General features: G+C 42.1%; 1 protein-coding gene across 1 annotated transcript in view; it reads left to right on the top strand.

Moving 5' to 3' along the window:
* CLCN1 (chloride voltage-gated channel 1) overlaps positions 1–25,045 on the top strand; it is a 74,057-nt gene extending 49,012 nt beyond the window's left edge. The window contains exons 10-24 of the mRNA XM_075751897.1: positions 3,670–3,754; positions 5,780–5,881; positions 7,626–7,710; positions 8,122–8,271; positions 11,009–11,078; positions 12,702–12,812; positions 12,942–13,155; positions 13,888–14,021; positions 14,536–14,762; positions 14,884–14,989; positions 16,665–16,747; positions 17,478–17,516; positions 18,172–18,276; positions 20,141–20,227; positions 20,716–25,045. Of these exons, the coding sequence (XP_075608012.1) occupies positions 3,670–3,754; positions 5,780–5,881; positions 7,626–7,710; positions 8,122–8,271; positions 11,009–11,078; positions 12,702–12,812; positions 12,942–13,155; positions 13,888–14,021; positions 14,536–14,762; positions 14,884–14,989; positions 16,665–16,747; positions 17,478–17,516; positions 18,172–18,276; positions 20,141–20,227; positions 20,716–21,114 (1,997 nt within the window). The 3' untranslated portion in view covers positions 21,115–25,045. The remainder of the gene's footprint in view (positions 1–3,669; positions 3,755–5,779; positions 5,882–7,625; positions 7,711–8,121; positions 8,272–11,008; positions 11,079–12,701; positions 12,813–12,941; positions 13,156–13,887; positions 14,022–14,535; positions 14,763–14,883; positions 14,990–16,664; positions 16,748–17,477; positions 17,517–18,171; positions 18,277–20,140; positions 20,228–20,715) is intronic.
* The last annotated feature ends 480 nt before the right edge of the window (positions 25,046–25,525 follow it).

Genomic DNA, 25,525 nt, shown 5'->3' on the forward strand with positions numbered 1-25,525 from the left:
TCGCAGAAGTTATGCACTCAGTAGATAAACGGATGTCTGTGTGCTAGTTTCCTGTATGGCTACTGTTGTTGGCAGTGAGAAAGCCTTTGTATGAGGTAGGTTAATGTACTTGAAAGGGGAAGAAACTGCTTCCCTTAATGTGCACTATGTGCATCTACCTGTAATGTTCATGTGGAATACGTAAACTATTGCAAATTCATACATAATATATGAACTAACTTTTCTGCTCAGGCAAGTTTGCCAACTTCTTCCAGAATATTTTTGAGATAAAATGATCAGAGTTCCAAGCAGGTGTGGCCATTGCATGGATCTATTGGAGGGCATTACAATATTGCAATGCAATACTGTGCATTGTGATATCATTTTTATGCAGCTTTTGCACATTTCCAGCAGCTGCAGTTAGGAAAAAGGTAAAAAGACCGTTTTCTTTGAGCTCTCTTTCTTGAAATACTATTGTTAAGTTAGATTCCTTTCTAATGTATCAATAATCTTCCCCCATTGTATGACTTTGCATTTGTCAACACAGAACATTGCCTTTCCTATGCAGTCCTCTCTGCTTCCAACCAGGGTAAACTGATTCAGTATCAGATGCAGATTTTGCTATCTTCCACAGAAAATGCTGAATGATAGAATAAAAGAATTAGTTTGGAAGAGACGCCTGGAGCTCTCTACTCCAAACTCCTGCTTACAGCAGGGACAACTTTCCACTGCCTCTCTTGGCACCTGTTCCAGTGCTGAACCACTGCCCAAAAAGAAGTATTTGCTCATTATGTGTAGACAAAATTCCCTTGTTGGAAGCTATGCCCATTACCTCTTTTTCTTTCACTGGGTCTTTACAACTCCCCCATGAGGCAGAGAAGACTGCTGATAGCACCCCCACACCCCGCCCCCCTTGGGCCTTCTCAGTTCCAGGCTGAGTAGACCTAGTTCCTGCAGCCTCTCCCTGTGCCCATGTCCTGGACCATCTTGGGGCTCACCACTGGGCTCTCCTGTTTTGTAACATTTCATTTGCACTAGGTTTTTTAGATGTGGCTTCATCAGTGCCACGTAGAAGGAAATAATCGCTACCCTCAACCATCTGGTTGTGCTTTTGCTGATGTGGCCCAGTATGTGGTTAACTTTCATTGCTACAAGGGCAGATATTAAGCACCATATCCACCAGGACACACTGGCGTGAGAGCAAAGCTTTTCCTGTTCGTTAGATCCCCAGGCTGTACTGACACACCTGCCATTCCAGGTGCAGGACTAAATATGTTGAATTTATGATGTTCCTATTGGTCAACTCTTCCAGTTTGTGGAGGCCCCTCTGAGTGAAGCCCTCCAGGTGACAAACCACTCCCTTCTTTCCCTCCCAAGTTCAGTATGGTCACTCATGAGTGAGTTCCATCCTGCCATCTAGGACCTTGATGCAGATGTTAAACAGAATCAGCTCCAATACTGACCTCTGAAGAAATCCATTCAATGTCACAGAGCCCAAAGACAACAATTAGCAACTCCTGCTACGTGTACTATGACATGTATCATTGCATGTCTGACATGATAAACTCACTTTTTTTCTCTCTCTGGGCTAGCTTCTGATCGATGATACTATTATCTCTTGCTGTTTGATCAGTGGACTGCAACATAAGGTTCCACATTAATAATCTTTATAATTAATAATAATCTAAATAAATGCCATTCCCCTTAATCTGGTTTTACTATTTTGTTAAAAAAGAAACACCCTCTACATCATGAAGTTTTTATTCATTTGAATTATCTTTCTGGTTTTTTTCCTTGGCTTTGACGGTCAAAATAGGTATTTCCAGGGTTTTGCTTACTTTTAAAATCTATATGTATGTTACCAATTTGCCAGGTGCTAATGCACAGCTCTCTTTGCACTTCACCACATTGCTCTACAACCTTCTTAAACACATATGCTACCCATCGGTCTCCCTCCAGTCCCTGGAAGCCCTGATGCTCATTAGAGAAGGTAAATTATTTTTTTTAGATAGCTCATCCACCTTGTTACTAATCTGCCTCAGATCTTAATGCCTTTTAAGTCCACAACTTGTTTAATACCTCTTTTATTGTCATTCTTTACCTCCAAGCTGCATCATTGCTATCAGGAAGTAGCAGGTAGGGAAGCAATCACATCAGAGTAGACAGATCCAAATAAGTTGTGTGGTGTCTTACCAAAATTCTTTTCTTTCTTAGACCCACAAAATCTTTGCTGGCTTCTGGATACTGATGGCTTTGTTGGATGGCTTTACACCATTATCTGTACTTTCCAAATAACATCTGGCCCACTCTGGTTGGCTGCTGCAACTTAGGCCCCTGTTTGCTAATCATGGAAGACTGGCATTCTGAAATTTGCAGGATTTCTGTTTTACCATGTCATAGAATCATAGAATCAGTTGAGTTGTAAAAAACCTCTATGATCATCAAGTCCAACCGTTATGTCCTGAGCCTTTATCTTATTTGCCATAGTGTTTTACACTTTGCCTTCCTCCTGCTCCTTCTGATCACTTCTACACATGGCTCAGTGTTATTTTAAAGTTCAAAGTTTTTTTTAAGTAGACTTTTCCATTAACTGGAATTTCTCATTTCTTTTTACTACTTTTAACTTTCACCTTGAAAGAGTTGGACAGCTACTCTAAACTAGTAGATTTTGTGGCGGATGGCGAGAAAAGGGCTTAGCCATTCAGTTTCAGGATGGCTGAGTCACTCAGGAATGAGGAAGAAGATAGGTGGGATGCACCTTTCTGTAGAAAGCTCTTTCTGTCTTGTGGGAGTAGAGAGGGACCCTAGAAAGACTCAGACTAAGTGCTGTGACTGCTTCCCTTTGCTCTGGTCATCTTTGCTGCCCTGTGGCAAAACTCCTTGAAAGTGAGCCCTACTATACTTTTTAATGTACTGTCATTAAGTGGCTTGGACTATCTATTTCCTAAAACTAAATTGAGATGATCCCTTTATTGGACTGATCTAACAAAAAAGAGGACATCCTGCCTTTCACCATCTTCCATCCCTGACTGTTCTTCTACCCTTCCCTTGTACCACCTCTGTTTTCGTTGGACCCCTCCATTCAACTCACTTCCCTGGCAGAGGACTAATCCAGGAAAAGAGCACATAGGCTTTCTGGTAGCTTTTAATGAGGTGAAAGAACTCAGTGAAGGCTTTGACATGTGTCGGAGTGGGCCTGACAGGAGGGGAGAACATTGCAGCTGGGTGGGAAGGCAAGGGCTGAAGAGCCAAGAAGTAAGATTTTCCCATTTTGGATAGTAGCATGCACTTACACAGGATTAGTTATCTTAGGTAATATAACCCACAGAGATGTGATTAAATCATTGCTCTAAACCTAGTCCTGTCTGACCAATTAACAAGTAATTAATGCCTCCTGTAATTATCATATAATGCTATATTTTCACTGCTTCTTTCCTCATTGTGCAAATAATTCCTTAATCCAGGCCAAACCTATACCATCTAGAGTGCTAGGGTTGCAAGTGCTAAAAATAGACACTACTAAAATCAGAGCAGTCTGACAATCTGTAATATTGTATATAACGTCATGAAAGCACACAGGGCCATGTATAAACTAGTTCCCCTGTCCCTGTCCCTACCCCTAGCTTTTTTGGCATTTAACTTCTCACCTCATTATTCCCTTTCCTCCTCTCCCTCTTTCTGCTCTCACAGTTACCATCACAGCCCTGTTCAGAACGAACTTTCGCATGGATTTCCCCTTTGATCTCCAAGAGCTGCCAGCATTTGCTGTAATAGGGTAAGTTCCCAGAAACCTGGCTCCTTGCTCTACAAAGGTTATCATGTTAGGAATTATTTTGCAAAACAGTTACATACCTCTCTTTTAGACATTTTGATTGTCACAAATAAGGCCTCTGTTTGTTGGGATTCCTCCTTCAGAAATGGTGCCCATCCAGCACAATGGGTAAGGAAGGAAATGTGGGTATTATCAAGCTGTTTGTTATTTCCTTTCCATATGTCTTTTTCAGAAATTAAGTTCAAGGAAAAAAAAAAAGTCTAACTTGGTCTAGGTTCTGGGTATAGATTTACTGAATGGGCCTTTAACTGTTTTGATGGCACCCCCAAATGAACTGACCCAAAAAGTACAGCCTTTTCACTTGACAAAAATGGGTCAAAAGATTTAACCAGGAAATTTCCCTTTTGCAAGGTCAGAATGGTTATTTTTTTCAAGAGAGGTTGGTACACTCGACCTGGTGTCAAGGGTTACTGACCTGTAATTGGATTCAGTGAGAACAATGGTTAATTTATTAAGATGAGTGTCACTTTTATTTTATCTACGGAGATATCTGAGTTGGTTTTATTTGTGGAGGAAATTTTCGGAAATGAAAGAATGAACTTAAGAAAACTGAAAAGAGAATTGGGAAATACTAGAGAAAAACTGAGTTTGGAATTGCTGTGAGGAAAAGTCTTGGGTCAGAGATTGAGAGAGGCTCCAGGGAAATCACTGGAGAGCAGCAGTGAAGGGAATACACTGTAGGAACAAATACCTGTGTTGACATTGTGAACTTATTCTGTTGCAAGACCTGGATCCAAGACCAGAAATATATTTGATGTTTTCCAGCTCCTTTTAGTAGGCTGCCCTATATTCAGTTACTTGAATATGAACCCAGGTAGGATTTTTTGAAGACATCAGGTATGAATCATAGAATAACAGGTTGGAAGGGACCTCAAGGATCACCTGGTCCAACCGTTCTTGGCAAAAGCTCTGTCTAGACAAAAGCATCGTCTGGACAAGATGGCTCAGCACCCGTTCCACCTGAATCTTAAAAGTGTCCAATGTGAAAAAAAGTGTCCAATATGCTGAAAATATATGAATATACAGGAGCTTTTGCTAGTAGTACATATCCACTTTGTTCTTCTCCCTAGATTTGCATGCTGAACTTAGGGGAATCTATTTGTTTAGATTGGCAAGGAAAAAGGTAATCTTTATGATTTACAGCTGATAGAATGCAAAACTTCTTGTCATTGTGTTTTGAACAGTTGGCACAGCTGGGGTTTTTTGCAATACTGCACATAGGCTAGGAAAGGAGTATATGACAACTGGGAAATGCTTTCAAATGCTGGACTGTCCAATGTGGTATATTTAAAAAAAAAAAAAAAAGCTAAAGACTTGTATAGTCTTGCATAAAGTCCTGATGCCAACTTGTAATACTCCAAATTCTCTTAACATTAAGTCTCAAAGTTGAACTCTCTTTCTATGCAATATATTTCTTCACTTTCAGGTAGGACAAAAAAACTGAGCCAGCCCAAGCACTATTAACAGGTAGATCTTGTTCTTCTGTGTCAGCAAATGTTGTTAATTTGCAAAATATATACAGGAGGCGCACTTCTATTTTATTGACAAATTGATAGGCAGGAATGGAGTGATCTATTTTTTAATATAAAGTATTACAAAGAAATTCACTTCACTGTGCAGCCCTTAGGCTTATATCGTCTAAGGGATTGGTCTATTCTAACAGTAGTGCTAAACAGTGCTGGCTTAAAATATTTAAGAGAAGCTCATTGAACATGTTTGTCTGTGAAAAGCTTTATAGTTAGTTTAGGCTTGTTTCTATGCAATTTTTAAATGATCAAGCAGGAGTTTTTCAACACACAACTTTTTAGGTAAGCTAAATTAACCTTTGAATGAGATTTGGTAAAAGCCTGTATAACAGAGACTTCATAAACAGCTGAACATGTAAAACACTTAAACTAATTTTCTTGGTTGATGGTTTGTGTATTGTCTGTTGTTTGGTATGATTTTATTTCTCTTCTTCTACTTTAGGATATGTTCTGGATTCCTTGGAGCATTTTTCGTTTATCTCAATCGCCAAGTGGTCCTATGCATCCGGCGTCATACAGCTCTGAGCCAGTTTCTCACCAAGTAGTGAGTACCTTTGAAGATGATACTCTCTTTAGGGACCAGATTTTTATGTCCTACTGGTATTGGGTAGTAACAAATGCTTTCTGGAAGCTAGTAGAACTATTTCAAGTGCAAGATAGTAAAAATATGAGAAACTGAAATTTTATGAGAGTAAGATATCTGCAAACATCAAGCGAGTTTGTTCTGTGCTGGATTTTCTTCTCGATCAGCCCCAATAGTTTCAAATAGCTTCTTGATTTAGAAGGGAGACTGTAATATTCATTAAGAGGACAAGGGAAACTATTGCTTCGACAGAAAATGTTTTTAATTAGAAAATCAATGATCATGCATCTTAAGATCATCCTGCTTCTGTTTACTTTTTTTAGAACCTGTAAAAAATAAATTTAACATCATTTATATTTTAAGAAAATTAAATACAACTGAAATCTAACTATGTCTTTAAAATCTAATTTTTTTAATCAAAACATAGGCAAAAATGTTAAGAATGTACTGCAGTATTGCAATTACTGCAATTATGAACCAAATAATTTCTGTAATATGAACCAAAAGCTGAAACTGATAGTAAACAAATGGTGTGAATTGCAGCATGGAAGAGAAATGCAAAACAAAATAAAAATCTAAGCAATAAAGGTTTTACAAGGCACTCAATTATACTTTTTTCCCCTTTCTAATAAAGTTATAACCTCCAAAGTTATAAACTGAAGAAGAAAAGGTGGCTTACTGTAAATGTCCTCAGTCTCTTTACAGAAGAATTGCTATGAGAATTTTTTGAGAGCTGTGAAGGACCTACATTTCTTAGCAAGTTGCAAGTTCATTGTGTAGCATTATCCTTCAAGTACCAGCAGAGTCATCAAAGTTATTAGAGAAGTGGAGCAAAGCCTGAAAAGTGGGAATTTACTTTAAACTTTTGACTAATTTCTTGGAATTTTGTAGGTCCTTAGACTGAAAGAAATTAAAGGTTATATTTTGTCTTCCTGAATACCACGGCATCTCAGCTAGAACTTCCCATACGGAACATAGTAATTTGTCAGAGGAGACCTGACAGGATTAGTCCCGCACGTGGAGGCAGCTTAGACTCATGTTGTCTTAGTGCCCATGAAGTGTCACAATGTGCCCAAACATCCATCCTGGGACTGGACACAGCAGTAGGAAAACACAGATGGCTTCAGCCTGCTGTCCAGCTATGCCCCACTGGTCCAGCACAGCTAGACCCACTGGCCACCAAGGACGCCTTCCTAAAAATTGTGACAGCAATTCAATGGAAAGAAAAGAAGTTTTTCTCATAAGACTTAATGCAATGAGGGATGCATGCAGAAATGTATAAAACCCCCTACATTTAAGTACACTGGGACAGGATACATTGCATGGGGGACGAAGAAGCAGGAGTGGCATAATCAGGACAAGTGGAGGAGGTGCTGGCTTTTGACAATAGGTCAACACATCATTGTAAATACACACACCCCCCTCTGCATATTCAAATGTGTGCATTTTGTACACCCCTCTCTCCCTCCATCCCTCCCGTTACATTAATTCTGATGGGACAAATGGCTTGGCTGACAGTTGAACTCTCTGTGAATGATGATGATCAGTGGAGCAGGGCATTAAATTGCCAGTAACAGAACTCCAAAGCAATGGATACAGATGTGACAGAGAGCTTTCACAGAAATAGCATTCATAGTCCCAGAGTAATGGTGCTACAAGAAAAGAATGTCAAGTTATATTTTAATGAACTTTTCTTTCTTTTCAGCCGCCTGATATACCCTGGGGTTATAACCTTCCTTATAGCAACTGTGACCTTTCCTCCTGGATTTGGGCAGTTCATGGCAGGAGAGGTGAGAGTGGGATGTGTATTTGCAATTCTGTGCAATTCTGCAGAATAGTCTCCCCTTATCCTGTGCCCCAATAACCTTACATCACCGAAAGGGGAAGAAAGATATAGGAGGAGTTTGGACTGAGGAGTGACTGTATTCTGAGACTCATGATCTCTGCTATCTCCTTTATATAAAACTTGAAAAAGGCCCACTCTCCTAAGCAAGTAACAAGGTGTTGCCCTGTGAGTAAAAGTAGTTGTCCTTTCGGCAGTTCAGATAAAGTTTCATCTCTCTTTCTGAAGATTAAAAATGTGTATTAAGTCTCATAATTGTGAATTACCAAAGTAAAAATCTCCTCCACTTTCTTGGAATAGGGGTAGAATATTTACTGTGTCTAATCTCATGTCTCATGACTGTTTTTTTGCTGTTTAGTTGATGCCAAGGGAAGCCATCAGCTCTCTCTTTGATAACTATACCTGGGCAAAATACACAGGGGACCCTCAGATCCTAGGGAAATCTGCTGCCTGGATACATCCTAAAGTCAGCGTCTTCATCATCATCCTGCTCTTTTTCCTCATGAAGGTAGGAAAGTCAGCTCACAATAAGCCTTGTCCACTCAGAGTGAATGTTCTTGATCCTTTGTAAAATAGTTTGTGAACTGCCAATGAGGAGTTGCTAGATATTGAATGAAGCACTGCAACTGCAGTGGGTTCGTACATCTTTTGATGTGATGTTTGTCCACCTTGAATGCAAGATTATCAAAATTATTAGGGAATAGTTTCCTGGCCTTAATATAGTGACCTCCTTCACTGCTCCCTAGGTCATCTTCATGCATCCTGCTGAACTGTGTAGCATTACCCTCACTGTGTAGTAGTTAGTAGGGAGGACTACATCAGGAAAGATTTCTCAAGTTCCACAAAAATAAATAACTGAGTAAAAAGCTCTCAGATAATTTATATTTGGTCTAAAAATGTCTGATACAGTCTGCTTGGGCAACCTGGTCTAGTGGAGGTTGTCCCTGCCCATGGCAGGGGGGTTGGAACTAGATGATCTTTAAGGTCCTTTCCAACCCAAACCATTCTGATTCTATGATTCTATACTTGATATTCCTGACTACAGATAAGTGACAAATAAGAATATGCAAGCACAATCTATAGTTGTATGAGGCTTAAGGATTTGTTGTCAGTGCTGTAACTTGATGGAGAAATACAGTTGAAAACACTTTTGCTTACTCCTCAGAAAGCAACAGCAGACTAAATGTTCTGAGCTGACATGGTCTGTGGAAGTTGCAGCTTCACAGAGTTCAGCCTCTGAAAGGATCAGGTGTGTAGCTGATACATGACAGAGCAAGAGAAGAGATTTGAAAGAAGAAAACATTATATTCCAGTTTTCAAAATACAAATAGCAAAAAAGAGGGGTTTTTTTTGGGGGGGGGGGAGATAAAAGGGTAAACAGATCATAGAAATGGTGATTATTTTTTGTTGTTGTTGTTGCAAAGGAGCAAAAGAGCTGAGGCCACCTTGCAATATCAGTTGAACATTTCAGTAGATCAGGAATAGACATCAAAGATTGATTGACACAGCTGATTCCACCTAAAGTAAAACACTGTATTGAATTTCTGACAGGCAGGTTCTGCTTCCGTGGTAATTCTGATTATAGTCTATCAAGGAGATAAGGTCTCATTTACTTGAATAAAAGAGGGATGGACTACATGGTGTATCTATCCTGAGTCCAGTTCTCCTTTGGAAGAGATGTATCCTCAGACACTGGACTCATTGGCCTTCCCCCATTAGCTAAAGGCTTTCTCAACTGAGAAAAGCTGGGATAGATCACATTGAAAAGAAACTGCTGTTTCGACTCTGGGCAAAGGCTTGGCCTGATTCTCTGCTCCACTATAGCTGCAATTCTCAGCTGTGTTTGGCCTGGGTTTGGTACTGCAAAGACAGAGCTTAGTTAGCAGTACTCCACTTCTGCAGCTTGCTGGCCTCTGTAGCCAGCCAGGAACGTCTCTGGAATACTCAGATGGCTTAGGGAAGGAAGAGCAATGGCCAGTATCAAATTGATGGTCCAACCCATCCTCACAGTATGTTACTCTACCATGGGCTGAGAAATGCTGTTCTGCTGGCTCTTTGTTACCTTTGTAGAGGGCTTTCCTAAATGGCAGGCTGTATCTTGGCTTCATTTCCCTTTTATGCCAAACATCCTATAAGAGTTACAGACAAAAAGCTGTCTGGGGTGGATTTCCTCTCACCAGACTGACTGTCTACATATTAGCATCTCATCTGTCTACAGCTACAGCAATGTCTGCAGAGGCATCACCTCCTCACAGGTGAACTTTGAACAGGAAAGATTTGCCCACTCTGAGGAAAATATGGTCCTGAAATACCTGAAAGCATTGCTCTTGATGTGCTGGCCCATGGTTGTCTCTCTCCTATGGATGATACTGCTGCAGCAAGGGACATCTTGCCAGTACACTTCTTTGTACAAGCTTTTGAAACAGCAGCATTCTCTGTGTTTCTCTCAACTGTGGAAATCTCTTGTCATACTGCCTGAGAAAGTCTGAGCATATTGGCCTTTGAGATGTTTGTAAGATTAGGCTGTTGTCTCCAGAAGAAGTCTATATGTGCTGGGCTAAGTCAGCATTTAAATTGGTCTTAGCAGTACCAGGATGGATTTCATCATTTTGCCCAACATAGTGATAGGGTAAGAGGCAACAGACACAAGCTAGAAAAAAGGAAACTTATGGCAGTTGGACTTCAAGAAAAAAATTCTCCCCTGAGAGTGGGTCAGCAGTGGCATAAATGCCCAGAAAAGCTGGGGAATCTCCACCCTTCAAGATGTTCAGAATTCACCTGGATAAGGCCCTGAGCAACCTGATTTAACTTGGGAATTAGCCCTTCTGGGAGCAGGGCGTTGGGGGAGAGACCTCCTGAGTTCCCTTCACAGTGAAATCTTTCTAAGTCTGTGAAAGTTTGACGATCTTGTTCTATGAAAAGCTAAACTGTTTGGAGCAGTAGAAAATCTCAACTTCTGAGGTCCAAAGCAAAGGAGTTCACATGTTCATCCATCCCCTTGGTGATTCAGCTTCCCTGCTACCACAGCAGTCGTCTAGAGGTCTCTGTGTCAGTGTTGGTGTGCTGCCAGAGTTTCTCCAGCTCCCCTTCACACCCCATAGCCCCTTTACCCTTCACTTTCTGTGTGAACCACCAGATCCCTCAGAACGTGTCTCCTCATGGATTCACAGGCTGGGCAGAAGAGTAGGGCTGCAGGAAATGCTATTGCTGCTCAGTAACAACCGCACCCTCTGCCTCTGTTCTAGTTCTGGATGTCTGTCATTGCTACCACGATGCCAATCCCCTGTGGAGGCTTCATGCCTGTTTTTGTTCTAGGTGAGTTTCAATTTTGTGTTGCTGCATATGGGTCTGACAGGTGGAGAGGATAAGAGAGACATTGCGTTACATACCTGGTAGGTTTCTTCTAGTGGACAAGGAGTCATCAATTGATGTCTATGACAAGCTCAGTTAACAGTCCATATACCAGCCTCTGAGTCTCTGCTTTTGTCAATTCCCACCCCCCAAATCCAAATGCTGAGGAGGAAATCCCTGTCCTTTTACAAAAAGAAAGCCACACTGGGGAGGCATGCTGGGCCATGGCCTTCTAATTTCTCTGCCACTTCACCTACAGAGAAACTTTCATCCTACAATTATTAGTAGTTGCTCCTTTCACCCCTGAAGGCCAACTGGAAGAGGTAAGTAAGTTCAAAACTAGTATCTGCAATGTAATCTACCACTTACTCATTTCTTCTGGCTGAAATATGGTAACATATGGGAGTTTATTGCGTTTTAACTGGTTTTAATTCCAAGACGCAAAAATAAAAAGAATATGATGCTAATGTTAAAAAAGAGAGGCTATGTTAGACTGAAGTACACAAGCTCATGAAGTTCAGCATTAAGTACCCACAGCTCTGAAACAAAATGGTGTCTGCTAAGGACGTCTGCGTTCTGGCAGGCAGCAACTGAAGATGAGTCAGTAGCATGCCCTTGCAGCGATGAAGGCTAACCACAGACAAGGCTGTATTAGGAAAAGCCTAGCCAGCAAGGCAAAGAAATTGGTTATTTCCCTGCATTCAGCATTTTGGACACAATTCTGGAATATCGTACCATTTTGTGTCCACCAATACAAGAGATTTTAATAAAGTGCAATGCATCCAGTGGACTCCACTGAGATTGTTGGGGAGCTGGAGCACAAAACAAACAAGGAGAGCTTGGGCTTGTTCAGCCTGCAGAAGAGAAGGCCAAGAGGGGATCTAACTGTGGCCTTCAACACCTAATGCAGCAGGGGATAGAGAGGATAGAAAGACTCCTCTTAGAGATACACAGTAAATAGGAGGTAAAGGCACAAGTTGCAACAGAGGAAATGCTGATGGGACATAAGAAAAAAATTGTTTCCTTGGTTAAGGAGCTCAGAAAGGCTGAGAATCTCATAGAATCTCAAGAATCTCCATCCTTGCAGGCTTTTAAAGCTTGTCTGGACAAGGCCCTGAGTGACTTGATTTCACTTTGAAATTAGCCCTGTTGTGAGCAGGGGTCAGAACAAGACCTCCAAAAGTTCCTTCCCACATAAACTCCTCTGTAAGCTATGATTCTAGTGTTTGGACATTAATAGAATGAATGTGTGAAGGACCTCAACTGTGGTCTGGACTGACATTGTACATGTTCTGGAAATATTTCCTCCTGACTGGGAATCACAAATAACCGCTGTTCCTGGTGTGCCTAAGTGGAATAATGAGGGGTCACCTATATTTACCTATCTTAGTATCTTTTTCTCCTCTCTGAGTCTAACTTCTATATTTTGTAACTGAGAACTACTCTTTAGTCCCTAGTGTCATTTTAATGTAAGTTTTGATTTTGTTTCTGTTAGAAAATACTCAAGTGATTGCCCAGCATAGTTGCACAGCACAGACTGTGTGTTCATTAGATGTTAATTTCATAATTGTCAGCAATATTTTCCAGGTGCTGCATTTGGGCGTCTTATTGGAGAAATCATGGCATCACTTTTTCCCAATGGGATCCTCTTTGATGGTATTGTTTATCAAATCTTACCTGGAGGATATGCTGTCATTGGTGAGTCTCCATGTCTTTCTTTTTCTTCACCTGGTCCCATCCCCATGACTTTCCTGTTTGACATGACATGCTGTTTCTATATGACAATCTTCTTCTCTCCCTATTCCTTTTCCACCCTACCTGGGAAAGGTGCGGCAGCTCTGACAGGAGCAGTGAGCCACACTGTCTCCACTGCTGTGATCTGCTTCGAGCTGACAGGTCAGATCTCTCACATCCTCCCCATGATGGTGGCTGTCATTCTTGCCAACATGGTGGCCCAGAGTCTGCAGCCCAGCCTCTATGATAGCATCATCCAGGTGAAGAAGTTGCCCTACCTGCCAGACCTGGGCTGGAATCACATAAGGTATAGTAGTAAAACAGAGGTGGAGGTGGGGAGTGGCAAAGAAATAAAGCAGAAGAGGATGAGACCATGGGAGAATAAAAGGTCATGAAAAGGGGATAGTACTACAAAGAAAATAAAAAGGCAGAATAGGCCTGCAGGAAGAAAAAACAAGTGGTGGAGTAGAATTAGGGTTCATACACAGAAATGGAGAAAAGTCCTCTTCTTTTTTTCACTGAAAGCACAAGTGTGAATAATCTGCAATGTTACTGAATTTGTATTAATACTGCCAAATTGCTTCAGTTTAAAAATTTAAAACACAAGTGTGTGTCTCCCATTTTTTTCTGAATTCAGTGGGGTTTGGATGTTTTTCTCCAGCAAATGTTTGAAATATCATTTTATTTGGATATTTTGCTTAAAACAAAATTCAGTTATTTATATACATGCCTTCCTCTCTCTAGTATATATAATATACATGGGTATGTATATGTAAAACATCTATACATATATGTGAATATATGTGTGTGTGTTTTTATGGTGAGGGCTAATGGAGTAGAATAAAACTGTAATGAAAATAGTTAATCTATGTTGATCCTGTTGGAAAGTCCTCTTTGGTTACTCTCACAGAATATTATTTAGCAACTGTATTGAGAACACTTTTTAAAGAAGTGGTCATTTATACATTTCTTGAAAGAATTTATCTGCTAGACATATTTAATAGACTAACTCTTCCCCTTATTGTCCATAAATTCACAGCAAATACAATATCTTTGTTGAGGATATTATGGTCCAAGATGTGAAATTCGTCTCCTCCAACTGTAAATACCGAGACTTGCAAACTTTACTACAAAGCACCACTGTTAAGACTTTGCCTTTGGTCGACTCACCAGGTAAGCAATGTGGAGAAACTGGTCCTTCCTGGAGACTCTCAGCTTAAAGAGCCAAAAAAACTAGCTTCCTAATAATGTGCTGTGAAGGAGACAGTGTGACCCACCATATAAAAAAAAAAAAACCAGCCTAAAAATCTTCCGCTATGGATGATGTATGACAGAAGGCTGTTTCAGCTGGTCAGACAGGTAAGCTGGAGTGTGGGCAGTGTAGCAGATACAGCAGGTAGGGGAAATGTGTGGAAGTTTGTGGACTGAACTGTGACAACAGGGAGGGATCTTGCATAAGAGCCTGCTTCTGACGTGGTGCTGAGGAGCGGCACGACTCAGGGGTGGTGAGCTTCCCACAGCCCCACAGTGTATTAGCAGCAAGTAGCAGGGCTGCTCAATGACTCTCGTATAGCTCTCAATAGTCCGAGTACTTTGAAGAGGTTGGAGGGTGGCAGGGCCAGTGTGTGGCAGGGGAGATTCAAAACCTTGAAGTGGCTTAATGGCTTCTCTATTCTGTGTTGTGCAGAGACCATGATCCTTCTGGGGTCTGTAGAGCGATCTGAACTGCAGGCTCTCCTCCAGAGACATATAAGCCCAGAACGGCGACGGCTCCTCAACAGAGAAATGCAACAGAAGCTGTCTGAGGCACCCTACGATGGGCACAGCAAGGGACCGTGGGCAAGCATGCCAAAGCTGAAGCATGAATCTTTTGCTTATGTTGATGAGGATGAGGATATGGATGAGAAGGGAGAGGTGAGGGAGAGAAGTGGAGAGACTGCAACACAGAGACTGCTTAAGAAGCAGTAAGGCATTTGGAGAGGCTGAGAAAGAAATGACACAGCGTGGACTTTATTTTCTCTCCTTTCCATAACAGCTGCCTCGACCCCCAAGTCCCACTCCCAGTTACCTAGAGGAGCCCAATGGCCCGACAAGTCCTCTTAAACAAACGCCTGAAACTTTGGAGCCACAGCAACTTCCAGGTACAGTAACTTCTGGCATGCCTCACCCATATCCTAGCCAGCTTGTGGAAGCTTTCATGCTAATGGTGTGTACCTGCCTGTGCAAGGTGCTGATTTCCCAGAGACTGAGAGAAGGAGCTTTCTCTGCTGTTTCTGTATTAAAGGTGCTTTGTTAATGAACCTCAACATCAGCGTAACGTACCTGGAAATATCTTCTGTGTGTGATCGCTTAGAGAGCATGGCAAAAGTAGGCCTGCTCAGGTTGCTCTCTCTCTGTCCATACTCCCCACTCCATCCTTTGCAATAACATCGCCTCAGACATTGTCTGGAGAGTCTGCGCGGAAGAGTCCCATTTCTTGCTTCCTTCACCCCGTGAATGAATTTCCCTGGGAAAAGCAGGCTGAGCGCTAAACATCTGTACTTGTTTTTTGAGTAACTTAGGCTGTTGCTCAGCCATCTCCAAAACTGAACAGCTCTTCCCTTGGACACATATCTCTCTGATTCAGCTACATTAATATGATAGACAATAAGGATGTATTGTGTTCTTTGTGTGTCACCCCAGCCTATATTAGCTTTGCTTCCAAGACTGTACTCACAGCTCATTACTGATTCGTGTATCATGTATATTTGATGCAGGATGGTGGGGTTTTTTTTCCTTTATGTGTTTTGAAATATGCAGAGGATGAGTAAGCACAGATATGTAGCCCAATCTTGAGAATGAATACAAAGGATAGGGCTCTGTCTCGTGCTTTTACACACCCAAAGGTTAGCATGTAACACAGCATATAGCACATTCTGGTTCCTTAACACCACACATGTATGGATAAACTTCTAAGGGATAGGAAAATCCACTTTATGCTTCCAGGGCAGTAGAGTGGTGGGACAGCCATCCACCTTCCTTACCAAAAGAGAATCACATCAAAACAAAGACAGTGTGTGAGATATTTTACATGAAGCTAGTACCGAGTGATCCAGGAGTGACAAGCAGAAGTGGAGCAGGGGTGACTTCACGAGGCTTTCCCTGCCATAATTTTTAGTTTGGCTCACAGCTGTCATTGTTTCTGACCAACCTTCCTCCACAGCCTTGTTCATTTCTCAACAACACCAAACTCCATCTCCTCATCTTTTCTGACTGTCCTGCCTGAGAGCATAATTCTGCGTTTTTTTTCACTGCACTGCTGGCACAAGCCATGGACTCCTCACCCCTTTGTACCTGTCACATTCAGGCTGCTGCTATGTTTTGTCTTCGAAGTAATTTTCAGATTCTCACCTCCCCTTTTCATACTCATCCTCCAAACCACATTCTCTTTGTGGACCACAGAAACCTCTCGTCACAGCAGTTTAGCCCTTGTATCAGATTGTTTGCTGTGTTAATAGTCTTGCTTCTGGTTTTGGGTTTTTTTTCTTCAGGGACACTGACCTATGAATATTATCTGCAAGGGCTGCTTTGTAATGGTTTGTTTCCTCTCCTTGAGGAAAAGATATTGCATGGGAATATTTGTTCAGGCATGTCCCACACACCTTCTTACAAATTGAATGCTAGATTGTGACTGGCTCAGCCCTGTAATATGCCATCTAGTATGTCCCTCATTTTATTTCCCAGCCTGCCTTGGGCAAGGAGATGGGCATGGGGCTTTGTGTTTTTGTCTCTCACTTGTTATTCTCTCTTATCCATGTGTTTGTTTTCATTCTTCAGGCACTTTCAGGAGTTTGAGGCAACTGATCCAGCAGCTCTTGTGCCATTACAACCGTCCACTTGAAACAGAGAGTGCCATCCAGGTTAGGGATGCAGGAGAGCCTAGTAGTACCCTGAAGAGGGAAGGGAATGCAATGGAAATAGAACCTATTACTCAGAGCCATTCAGCATTTGGCCAAAGCATGGACATACTTATAGTCCTGAATTTTGACAGCATCAGTGGGGAACTCTCTCTAAGGGTGTGATTACTGTGAAGGAGTGTGCAACTTCCTAAAGACCCATCTGTGCTCAGGTGTCAAGGCTGAGTGTGGGCATCTTCTTCTCAGTGAATAACTTAATGCTATTTTGGCTAGCCTGCAGTTTGATTCCATTTGGCAAACAGTTTTAGCCAGACACAAATGAAAAAATGCTTTTGCCTTGTGCTACGTTAGATGCCCTTGGGTATCTGACATATCTGTACAGGGTTGGTGGGCATCATACAGAGCCTATGGGAGACCCAACCACTCTAGGGCAGTGGTTGAACCCCATGTGGGATATCCGAGAGCATCTAAAGCACTACTGGATGACCATGCTTAGGCACCTGAATTGCACCACCAGTATTCCATAGTTAATTTTCATTGGCATGAGAAGCACAGCAGGTACAGAGTACACCTTATAATGTATGAGTATAAAGAAAAGCTAACACTCAGTAATATACTATTTGCAACAAAAAGGGGACCACATGGGGTGAGGAGGTTGTGCATTTTTTTCCCTTTCTGTACTCTGTGAAACTGTGGGTTCTTTGTCTGTCCTGAAGAGTGTTTTCTCCTACAGGAGCCGGTGGAAGTCGTTGACACAATGAGGCCAGAAGAGGTAAGAATGGGTACAGAAACAGAGTGAGGTTAATTGAGCGCTTCTTTTGCCCATTTCTTATCACTTGCAATACTTCCTGAACTCCGACAACCTCAGTGATTGCCACATAAAGCTATAGCTAAAGCCATTTTCTTCTTAGAGTTGCTCAGTGGGCCAGTCTAACCCAGTAAAAGAAGAGATTGTTCTGCTTCATGTGCTGAGTAACACTGACTAATCTGATCTAGCTTTGAAGTCTGCCCTGCTGTGAGCAGGGTTTTGGACTAGACACCTCCACAGGTCTCCCCTCACCTAAATCTTTCTGTGGGTCTCTGCTGTTCCTTCATTTTTTATGCAAAGGAACTGTTATCCTGCAATGACAAGGGGAAGATGCACTCAGAAAGGAAAGCTAAGATGTTCACTCCCTCTTTAAGCAGGAAGGAGCAAAACCTCACCTTCTCAGAAAACCTCTGAGGTATTGGAATTGCTCTGTTTCCACAGGGACTTGACATCTGGCAAGGAAGGTATGGGAAACCTGAAGGGTGTGATATAATGGGCAAGATGAATGATCTACATAGGAAGGAAGAAGCATTAACATGAGAATGGGACTAGTTTGGGTACACAAGACAGAAACACTGCTGATTACTGTAAGAGTGATTCCTCTTCTTTCCTGTGTCAGATAGATGCTTGGGAACAGGAGGAGCTGAACAAGAATGTGTGCTTTGGCAGCTGTCGCATAGACCCTTCCCCTTTCCAACTGGTGGAGAGAACTTCCCTGCACAAGGTGGGTACAGATGTCTCTCTCTGAGGCATGCACTGTTCTTCTCCTCCCTATCTATCATTGCAAGTCTAGTCTATGACTTATTTCTTCTCCTTGTCTTCACCTGCAACTACTATCACCAGCTACTTCCACATCCCACTAGAGAAGTCAGTTTGTTCCTGAACCTTCTGGAGGTACCTCCAATCTCCTGCAAACTGAAAGACTACATGATAAGAAATCTGAGTGCATTTATTAAAAGAGCTTTTGGACACCACATAGGATTTTCCAGCCACTAGATTAACAGAAGCATTGTATGCTTTGCTGCTGGGGGGCATTACACTGAGATTTACACTCTGTCAGTGTGCAGCACTGGAACTAGTACTGGATTTCTCAGGGTGTTTCTGTGAGGATGTAGAATCTGCCTCAGTGCATGAGAAGAGTTGCTTGAAACCACCCCATATCATAGGATCTTCACTGAACTGAAGCAGAAGGAAACTTCTAGACTTAGCACAGGATGAGTGGGAATAAAAGCCATCATTGTATATCAGAAGTAAGAGAGGACTGGGCTTCCACTGAATGGAAAGGGAAAGCAGTCTACTCATGCAAAAGTGCACAGTGCTGTTTAAAAAAATCAATATTCATTTAACATGAATGGTCAGTGTATGCCTTGCACAAAATTAATTAATTACTGTTATCAAAGGGGTAAGATCTCAGCCTTGAGCAAAATTAGAACAGGTTAGCATATGCTTAAGATCAGTTTGATGTTTCCTAAAGGGCTGGCTGAAGTAATCTGAAACCCACTAGCATTTATCTTTGAGAATATAGGACTTACAAGAAATTATACCTGAAGACTGCAAATGGGCAAAGTTTCATACCTCTTGTAAAAAAGAGCAAATGAGAAACTGTGAAATTTGACAGACAAGCCAACTTAACTTGGATGCACAAAAAATGCAGGAATAAATAATCAAACTGTCTGAGGTATGCATAGTTGGAGCTAATTGTGAGACTATTGACAATGGCAAGAATATAACAGCTTATCGTGATCAAATTATATTTAACCAGTCTGATTTTCTTTTACAATAGGGTAGAATGTCTTGTTCCTGAGAAATGAGATTTTCCCTAGTTTACACTTGAACATGACATTCAATATCCCATGTGATGTTAAAAAAAGGCAAACACCAGCTGTCAAAGAATGACTTCATATAAGGCCACAGGTAAAGTCCAGCTAGAGCTCAGCTTAAAGAATTTGGAGGTTGGAAATATGCCACAGATGAGCACTGAGAATGCTGAAAGTTTCAGAAAGCCTGATCAGGGAAGAACAGTAAAATAATGGGCTATATTAAGGTTGAAGAAAAGAAGACTCATAGCAGTGTGATATCTGTCCTTTTAAGAAAGATTTGTAAGAGAAAGGGAATAACTTGTTCTCAGTGTTCCCACTGCACCGGATAAGCAGGAACAAGCTTAAATTTTGACAGGAAATATTCTGGAACAGGAAAAAAGAAATCTGCTAGTATTGAGGAAAGCATTGGAATAAATAACCTAAGCAGGTTCTGACTTTGCCTATCACTGTCTGACAGTTTAATTTCCAGCATCAAAATGAAATAGGACCTGCATAAGTCCCCAAACACACAGGGTGTTGCATTCAAGGTGACCTTGAGAATGCACTCTGCATCATCAACACACTCCCAACTGTGGCTGCACAGCAGAAGGACCAAAGGGTAGCATTTGCTAGCTACAAAAGGGGAAGGGAAGAGGTAGTTTCTCACTGCAATAACTGCAGGCTTGTGTGCCTTTGTGATTACCATTTCTAAATTCCAAGTCCCGGATCTAGCACCAAGTATCACATTTCCAAAATCCCTGAAATGGTCTTTTGTGGTTTTGCTCATAGACACATACGTTGTTCTCATTACTGGGCCTCAGCCATGCCTATGTAACCAGTATGGGGAAGCTGAGGGGAGTGTTGGCTTTGGAAGAGGTAAGTACAGATCCTTTCATCTCCTCCTCATCACCTTCAAATGTCCTGTGGATCATTGCAATAACTTACAGGTGCTGGAGGATTTCAGCTGGGAATATATATAACTGTGATTGCTACATTTTCAATCCAGTGTTGAATTCTGAGTCAACCCTTTGGAAGCCATGTAGAGGAATGTATGACTGTATCTCAGAGGAGGCAGCAGGTGTTGTTTACAGGGATGTTAAATGGTTCATCCTTTTCATGAACATAGGGCGCTTAAATGAGTGGCTATTACTGTCTCTGAACGTGATGTAGAATTTGTTATACACCGTGGAATGAAAAATTACACCACGAGTGTAACAGATGATCTCCATAGGTCCCAGAGGTAGAGCTGTGACTCTCTCCATTTGTGATCCCTTTACCTTGCAGAGTAAATGAACTTCTGCTGGGTAAGGCTGGGTCAGCCTCCCTTTCATCCATTTTTTTCTGAACTTTTTCTCTTCTCCTAGCTCCAGAAGGCAATAGAAGGCTCCACACGCTCTGGGGTTCGCCTCCGCCCACCCCTTGCCAGTTTCCGCGATACCAACCGGACTTCTATCAGCAGTGAGAAGGTCAGTCAGGCCACTCAGGTGTGGAGCCAGGAGGACCACTGCACGGCGGCAGCACAGCAAGCAGCAGACTTGGGCGCAGAGAGCCCACTGCCTCCCTGCTCGCACTCCCCCCAGCCCTCACAGCTGCATGAAGAGGGGGAAGTCCTGTGCTCCACTTATGCCACTGATACTGAGTTGGAAGAGATGGAGCTGACAGGGCCAGTTGCTGAAAACATCTCAGACATCCTCAAGGACATAAGCCTACGCTCCACTGACCTGGATGAGGATGAAGATGAGGATGAGGATGTCCCCTTATAGCTGGTGTGAGGGGAGTAGTCCATCACAATCTTCAGTTGAGCCAGTCTTCTTGTGTTTGCTCCTCAAAGAGAAGCTTTTGGATGTTCTTTGCAATCCCCACAGAGGATTGATTCAGCTGGGAGAAGGGGCATCGGACTGACCCTTTCTTCTGCTGCTTTCTTTCTGTGCGAAGACTGTTAGGCTGTTGGACTATACAGGTGCATGCAGGAGTCAGATGTGGACTGCAAGGTGGCTAAGGTCTGGCTCATAAATGCTTAGGCTTCTGCCATGTCTACGTGGCAGAAGGGATTGTAATAGGACATGAATACTGCTGGACACAGTCAGGATGCTCTAGGTCAATCTGCCATGTGGAAAGCGGAGGAGAAGCAGCTCTTCTCATTCTCCATTCGTGTCATCCTTCCAGTCACACCTGGCCTGCATGCACCAGTGTAAACACAGCTGGATCCAGCCTAGAAGCATATTGCTGCTTCTGACTGCAATCCTGTCCATGTTGCTGCAGCTCCTTTTCACTAGCTCTTATCTTGCACAGCCCCCAAACATTCCCATGTAGAACATTTTTTCTCTTTCTCAATTTTTACTCTGGGATTTTCCTGGATGGGGGTGTAGTTAGGAGCTTCTCCTCTGCCCTTTAGCTGACCCATACCCGAAAAACAGATGGGAGGAAAATACCTGGTCTATGTCTCATGTCTTGAATTCAGCAAGGGCTTTAAGAAAAGCACTGGAAGAGAGGAAAGCCTCTTTGTTTTCCCATCATCTCTGGAATTTTTAAATAGAATGGGAAAATCTTAAATGGGGGCATCCTCAGTGTTAGAGGAAGAGGAGTAAAACAGCATGTATGCACCCCTATATTTCAAATACCTGTGTTTGTCTCTCTGAATCACTGTTCACAATTTTTGCAAAGTTATAGTCTTAAAATATAAGAACTGAAAAAAATAATTATGGAGTGTTAGCAGGCTGCCAAGAAATATAGCAGAGGGAAGCCACGTTTTCTACACTTTGAAAACAGGTTTCTTTCTGAAAATTCCTGCTTTCTTTCCTGGTAATTCTACCCTGCCTACTTTCCACATATTTCTGCATACCTCAGATCTGAGAATTCCAGCTCTCACTTTTGCCGGCTTGTCTCTGTTGTGACTAACAGCAGAGACCTCAACCCTTGTCTGCAGCATCCCTCTCTATTCCAGTTCTAAATCTGGAGCAGATCTTGATCTGTATCTTGCAAAAAGATGTCTTGTCAGTTCGTGTCATGCATGCAAAATTGTCAGCATCCAAAGATAGGATGCTGCTTTGTTTAACTAACTGTCCTTGTGAGGTTTTCTCAGTAAACAGGCAAAATCAAATTCTGTGTATTCTGCAGCTTTCCTCTAACATTTTCCATATCTTTCCATCATATTTTTGGTGTGTCATGGCACTTAGATGCAGTCCCAAGCAGCCTATCGGATGTGTTTCTACTTATCAGCAACAGAGAAGAACTCCAGGTTCTGAGAATATGTTCTTGGGGGTATTCTCCCAGATGTTGGGCCACATCCGCTTTCCTGGTATTAGTAAAGCATTATATAACTCAGAGTGGCCAGTTTCACCTTAACAGGTGGTTTTTCATAAGCTTGTCTCAGGACCAAGTCAAAAATATCATTACCTCTAATCCAGTCTCCCTAGGAAAATTCCCTCCTGGCTTTAATTCCAAGGATTGACCTTGCACCAATTCCTCTCTGGTGACGCTCATGGGTGGGAGAGTCTATGACAAGCTTTTAGTAGAGGGAAATCTCTCCAGCTAGTCTCGTGAAGAGGGAGAGATTTATTTTTGCTGTCTGGAATTCAGAACCCACCAGCTGTGCATTGTCTTTGACACGTGATTCCGCTTCTTTAAGCTAACTGGGGACAGCCTTTCCCTGCCTAAGTCATCTTCACTCCTCTGAGGGTCACCCTGTCTCCTTGTGAGAAGACAGCGGTGATCTGCGGGCAAGTCTCTCATGCACACCAGCTGCTCACCTCTACCACAGGGTTGTGGCACATTTCTGGCTGCCAGGCATCAGCACACAGCCTCCCTGCTACTTTTGTGTCACCTTCCCCTGCCTGCAGAGAAGAGGCTATTTTTTTCTCAGGGAACAATGCTAGTCCTTTAAACAAGCAGGGGGGGAAGGACATTTCTTTTAAAAACCCATAAATGTGTGGTGAGTGGCAACTCTGAGACCAAATCTGATCTGAGGGTCCACACACCCTCAGGAAGGACAAGTTTCTCCAAGTCAGCCTCAGTCTTATTACTAGCAAGTACAGACTTACATTTTGCAGCTTAGCCAATCGCTTGCACTGAGACAGATGAGAGAAGGAGAACCTTTGAGGCTGGAGTCAATACACCTCCTCCTCCTCTCTCCTGAATACAGATATATGTTCTGCTCCAGTCCCACACTTCTCCTACGGTGTGTTACAGAAGAACTGGGATCTGACTGGCTGAGAAAGCAGATGGAGTCTAAATCAAAGCCAGAGAGTGTGTGAGTCATGACAGACAGATTGTGAGCTGGGGGAGATGAAGCTGGAACAAAAATGATGCACATGGAGAGGCTTGGGGAGCTCCAAGTAGACACAAGCTAACCTGGAAAGCTTCTTGAGGTTTGTCACCTGAGAGTACAGGAGCACACACATGTGGGCCTACACATGCACACACACCTGTCCATTTCTATTGCCTTTAGCTGTCCCAGAACTACCAGGAGGAGCTGGATGGCTCTCTGTGGGGAAGTTGAAAAGTGGGTGTTACTGCTGCTCTTTGGAGGCATTACTCAAGATCCTTTCCAGGCATGCCCCCACCCTTAGAGCAGAAGGAGCATTCATCTGCACCATTTTCTCACCTGGGAAAAAGTATGCATACATGAATTTGTATAGGGAACCAGGAGGGGACAAAAAACATACTGCAAAGATGGTTTTCAATGGCTGAAGATGTTTCCATTTCCATTTTAACAATAAAATCTTCACTAAGCTGATGCCAAGTACTTTAATAGGTGCAAAATGTGCAGTAAACTGACCTTTGGCAAGGGAACTCTAAGCTTGTACCGTCTCAGGCAATCCCAGTATGCCCCCTCAAAGTTTAAACTTGAAATCTTTGTCCGGCAAACAAAGTCACACTGATCTGTCACTGTAAAACTTGCATCGCTTATGTTATCCAAGTAGCACAGACTTGCCTACCTACACACAAATCCCATTTTTCCCCCAATCCAAAATATCTCCAGAATTTGTATCAGCACTGAGACCTTCCCATTCAGCTAGAAAGTCAAATCTCCCCCAAAAATCCAAGCACAAGCCTTGAAAACCAAAAAGCTCTGAGGCTGTTTTGAACCACAGAAGCTTGCTTTTCTCCTCAATAGCATGTGCAGTTGCTTATTATCATTGTTTTGGGCAGAGATTCATGTGACACCAAGCTTGCCACTACCACTCAAAGCACTAAAATAGAGCTGATCTTGTTCAGCGTTTTCAACTCCAAGCACCTGCTGAACTACATTTTGTACCCAAGATATAATAGTCTGAGAACAACACGATAGTGAAAAATCTCCACCAGAGCAGAAAATTTTGGGAAACCACCACCACCACCAAAAAAACCCACCCTAAAAAAAACTCCTTTGACCTTGTATCTTCAAGATAAATGTAGTCTTAATCTCAACTAATTGCCACTTTATTGATATTCAGTTAATGAAGGCAAGAAGTTATCTATTAAATTTTAATCTAGCAAAAAGATGAACTCTGCCTTTTATATGGCATTTAAATGTGAAAGCAGAAGTCTTGTTATTAAACTCATCAATGTAAAGAATTGAAAAAATAAGGAGGACTTAAGGTTGACAGGACAACAGATAGGGCTTTGGGTAGTTATGACATGGCTAAGAGACTTGGTTATGATTCGGATGAAGTAGAAAACACATGGAGATGGACTACTGGACAATGAGAAAAAATTGCCTGAAAATGTAACTTTTTTTGTTAGCAAACTATTTCAGACTAAAAAAAAATCTAGTTTGCTAACTCTATGGTCAAAACTAGTTAGTACAAGCAGAAATAGAGACACAGACAGAATCAAGAGTTCATAGAAAAATAACTTCCTCCCTCTCCTCAGTTATGCAAACACTGTATAGAAATGTGTGTTTTGTGGCCAAAGAATACAAGACAGGGCAATAACCAGTTGAGCAAGTAAAGATCCCTCTTTGCCAAAGTAGTCCAACCCCAGGAAGGATATAATTAAAACACACTATTAAAAATACTGTCACAGCAAGCACTAAGTTGTTCATGGCCACATAAGCAAGGATCTGGGCATAGCTCTCATAACAATTTAATCAACACTGGAGACCAATAATTAATATTTCCGCACAAAAGTCATGCCTGAGCGTTAGTATTCTCAAATAGAGAAGAACATTTTTTATCTTAAGCCATGTGATGC

Source organism: Balearica regulorum, chromosome 1, assembly GCF_011004875.1.
Source record: "Balearica regulorum gibbericeps isolate bBalReg1 chromosome 1, bBalReg1.pri, whole genome shotgun sequence".
In the NCBI taxonomy this organism is placed as follows: domain Eukaryota; kingdom Metazoa; phylum Chordata; class Aves; order Gruiformes; family Gruidae; genus Balearica; species Balearica regulorum.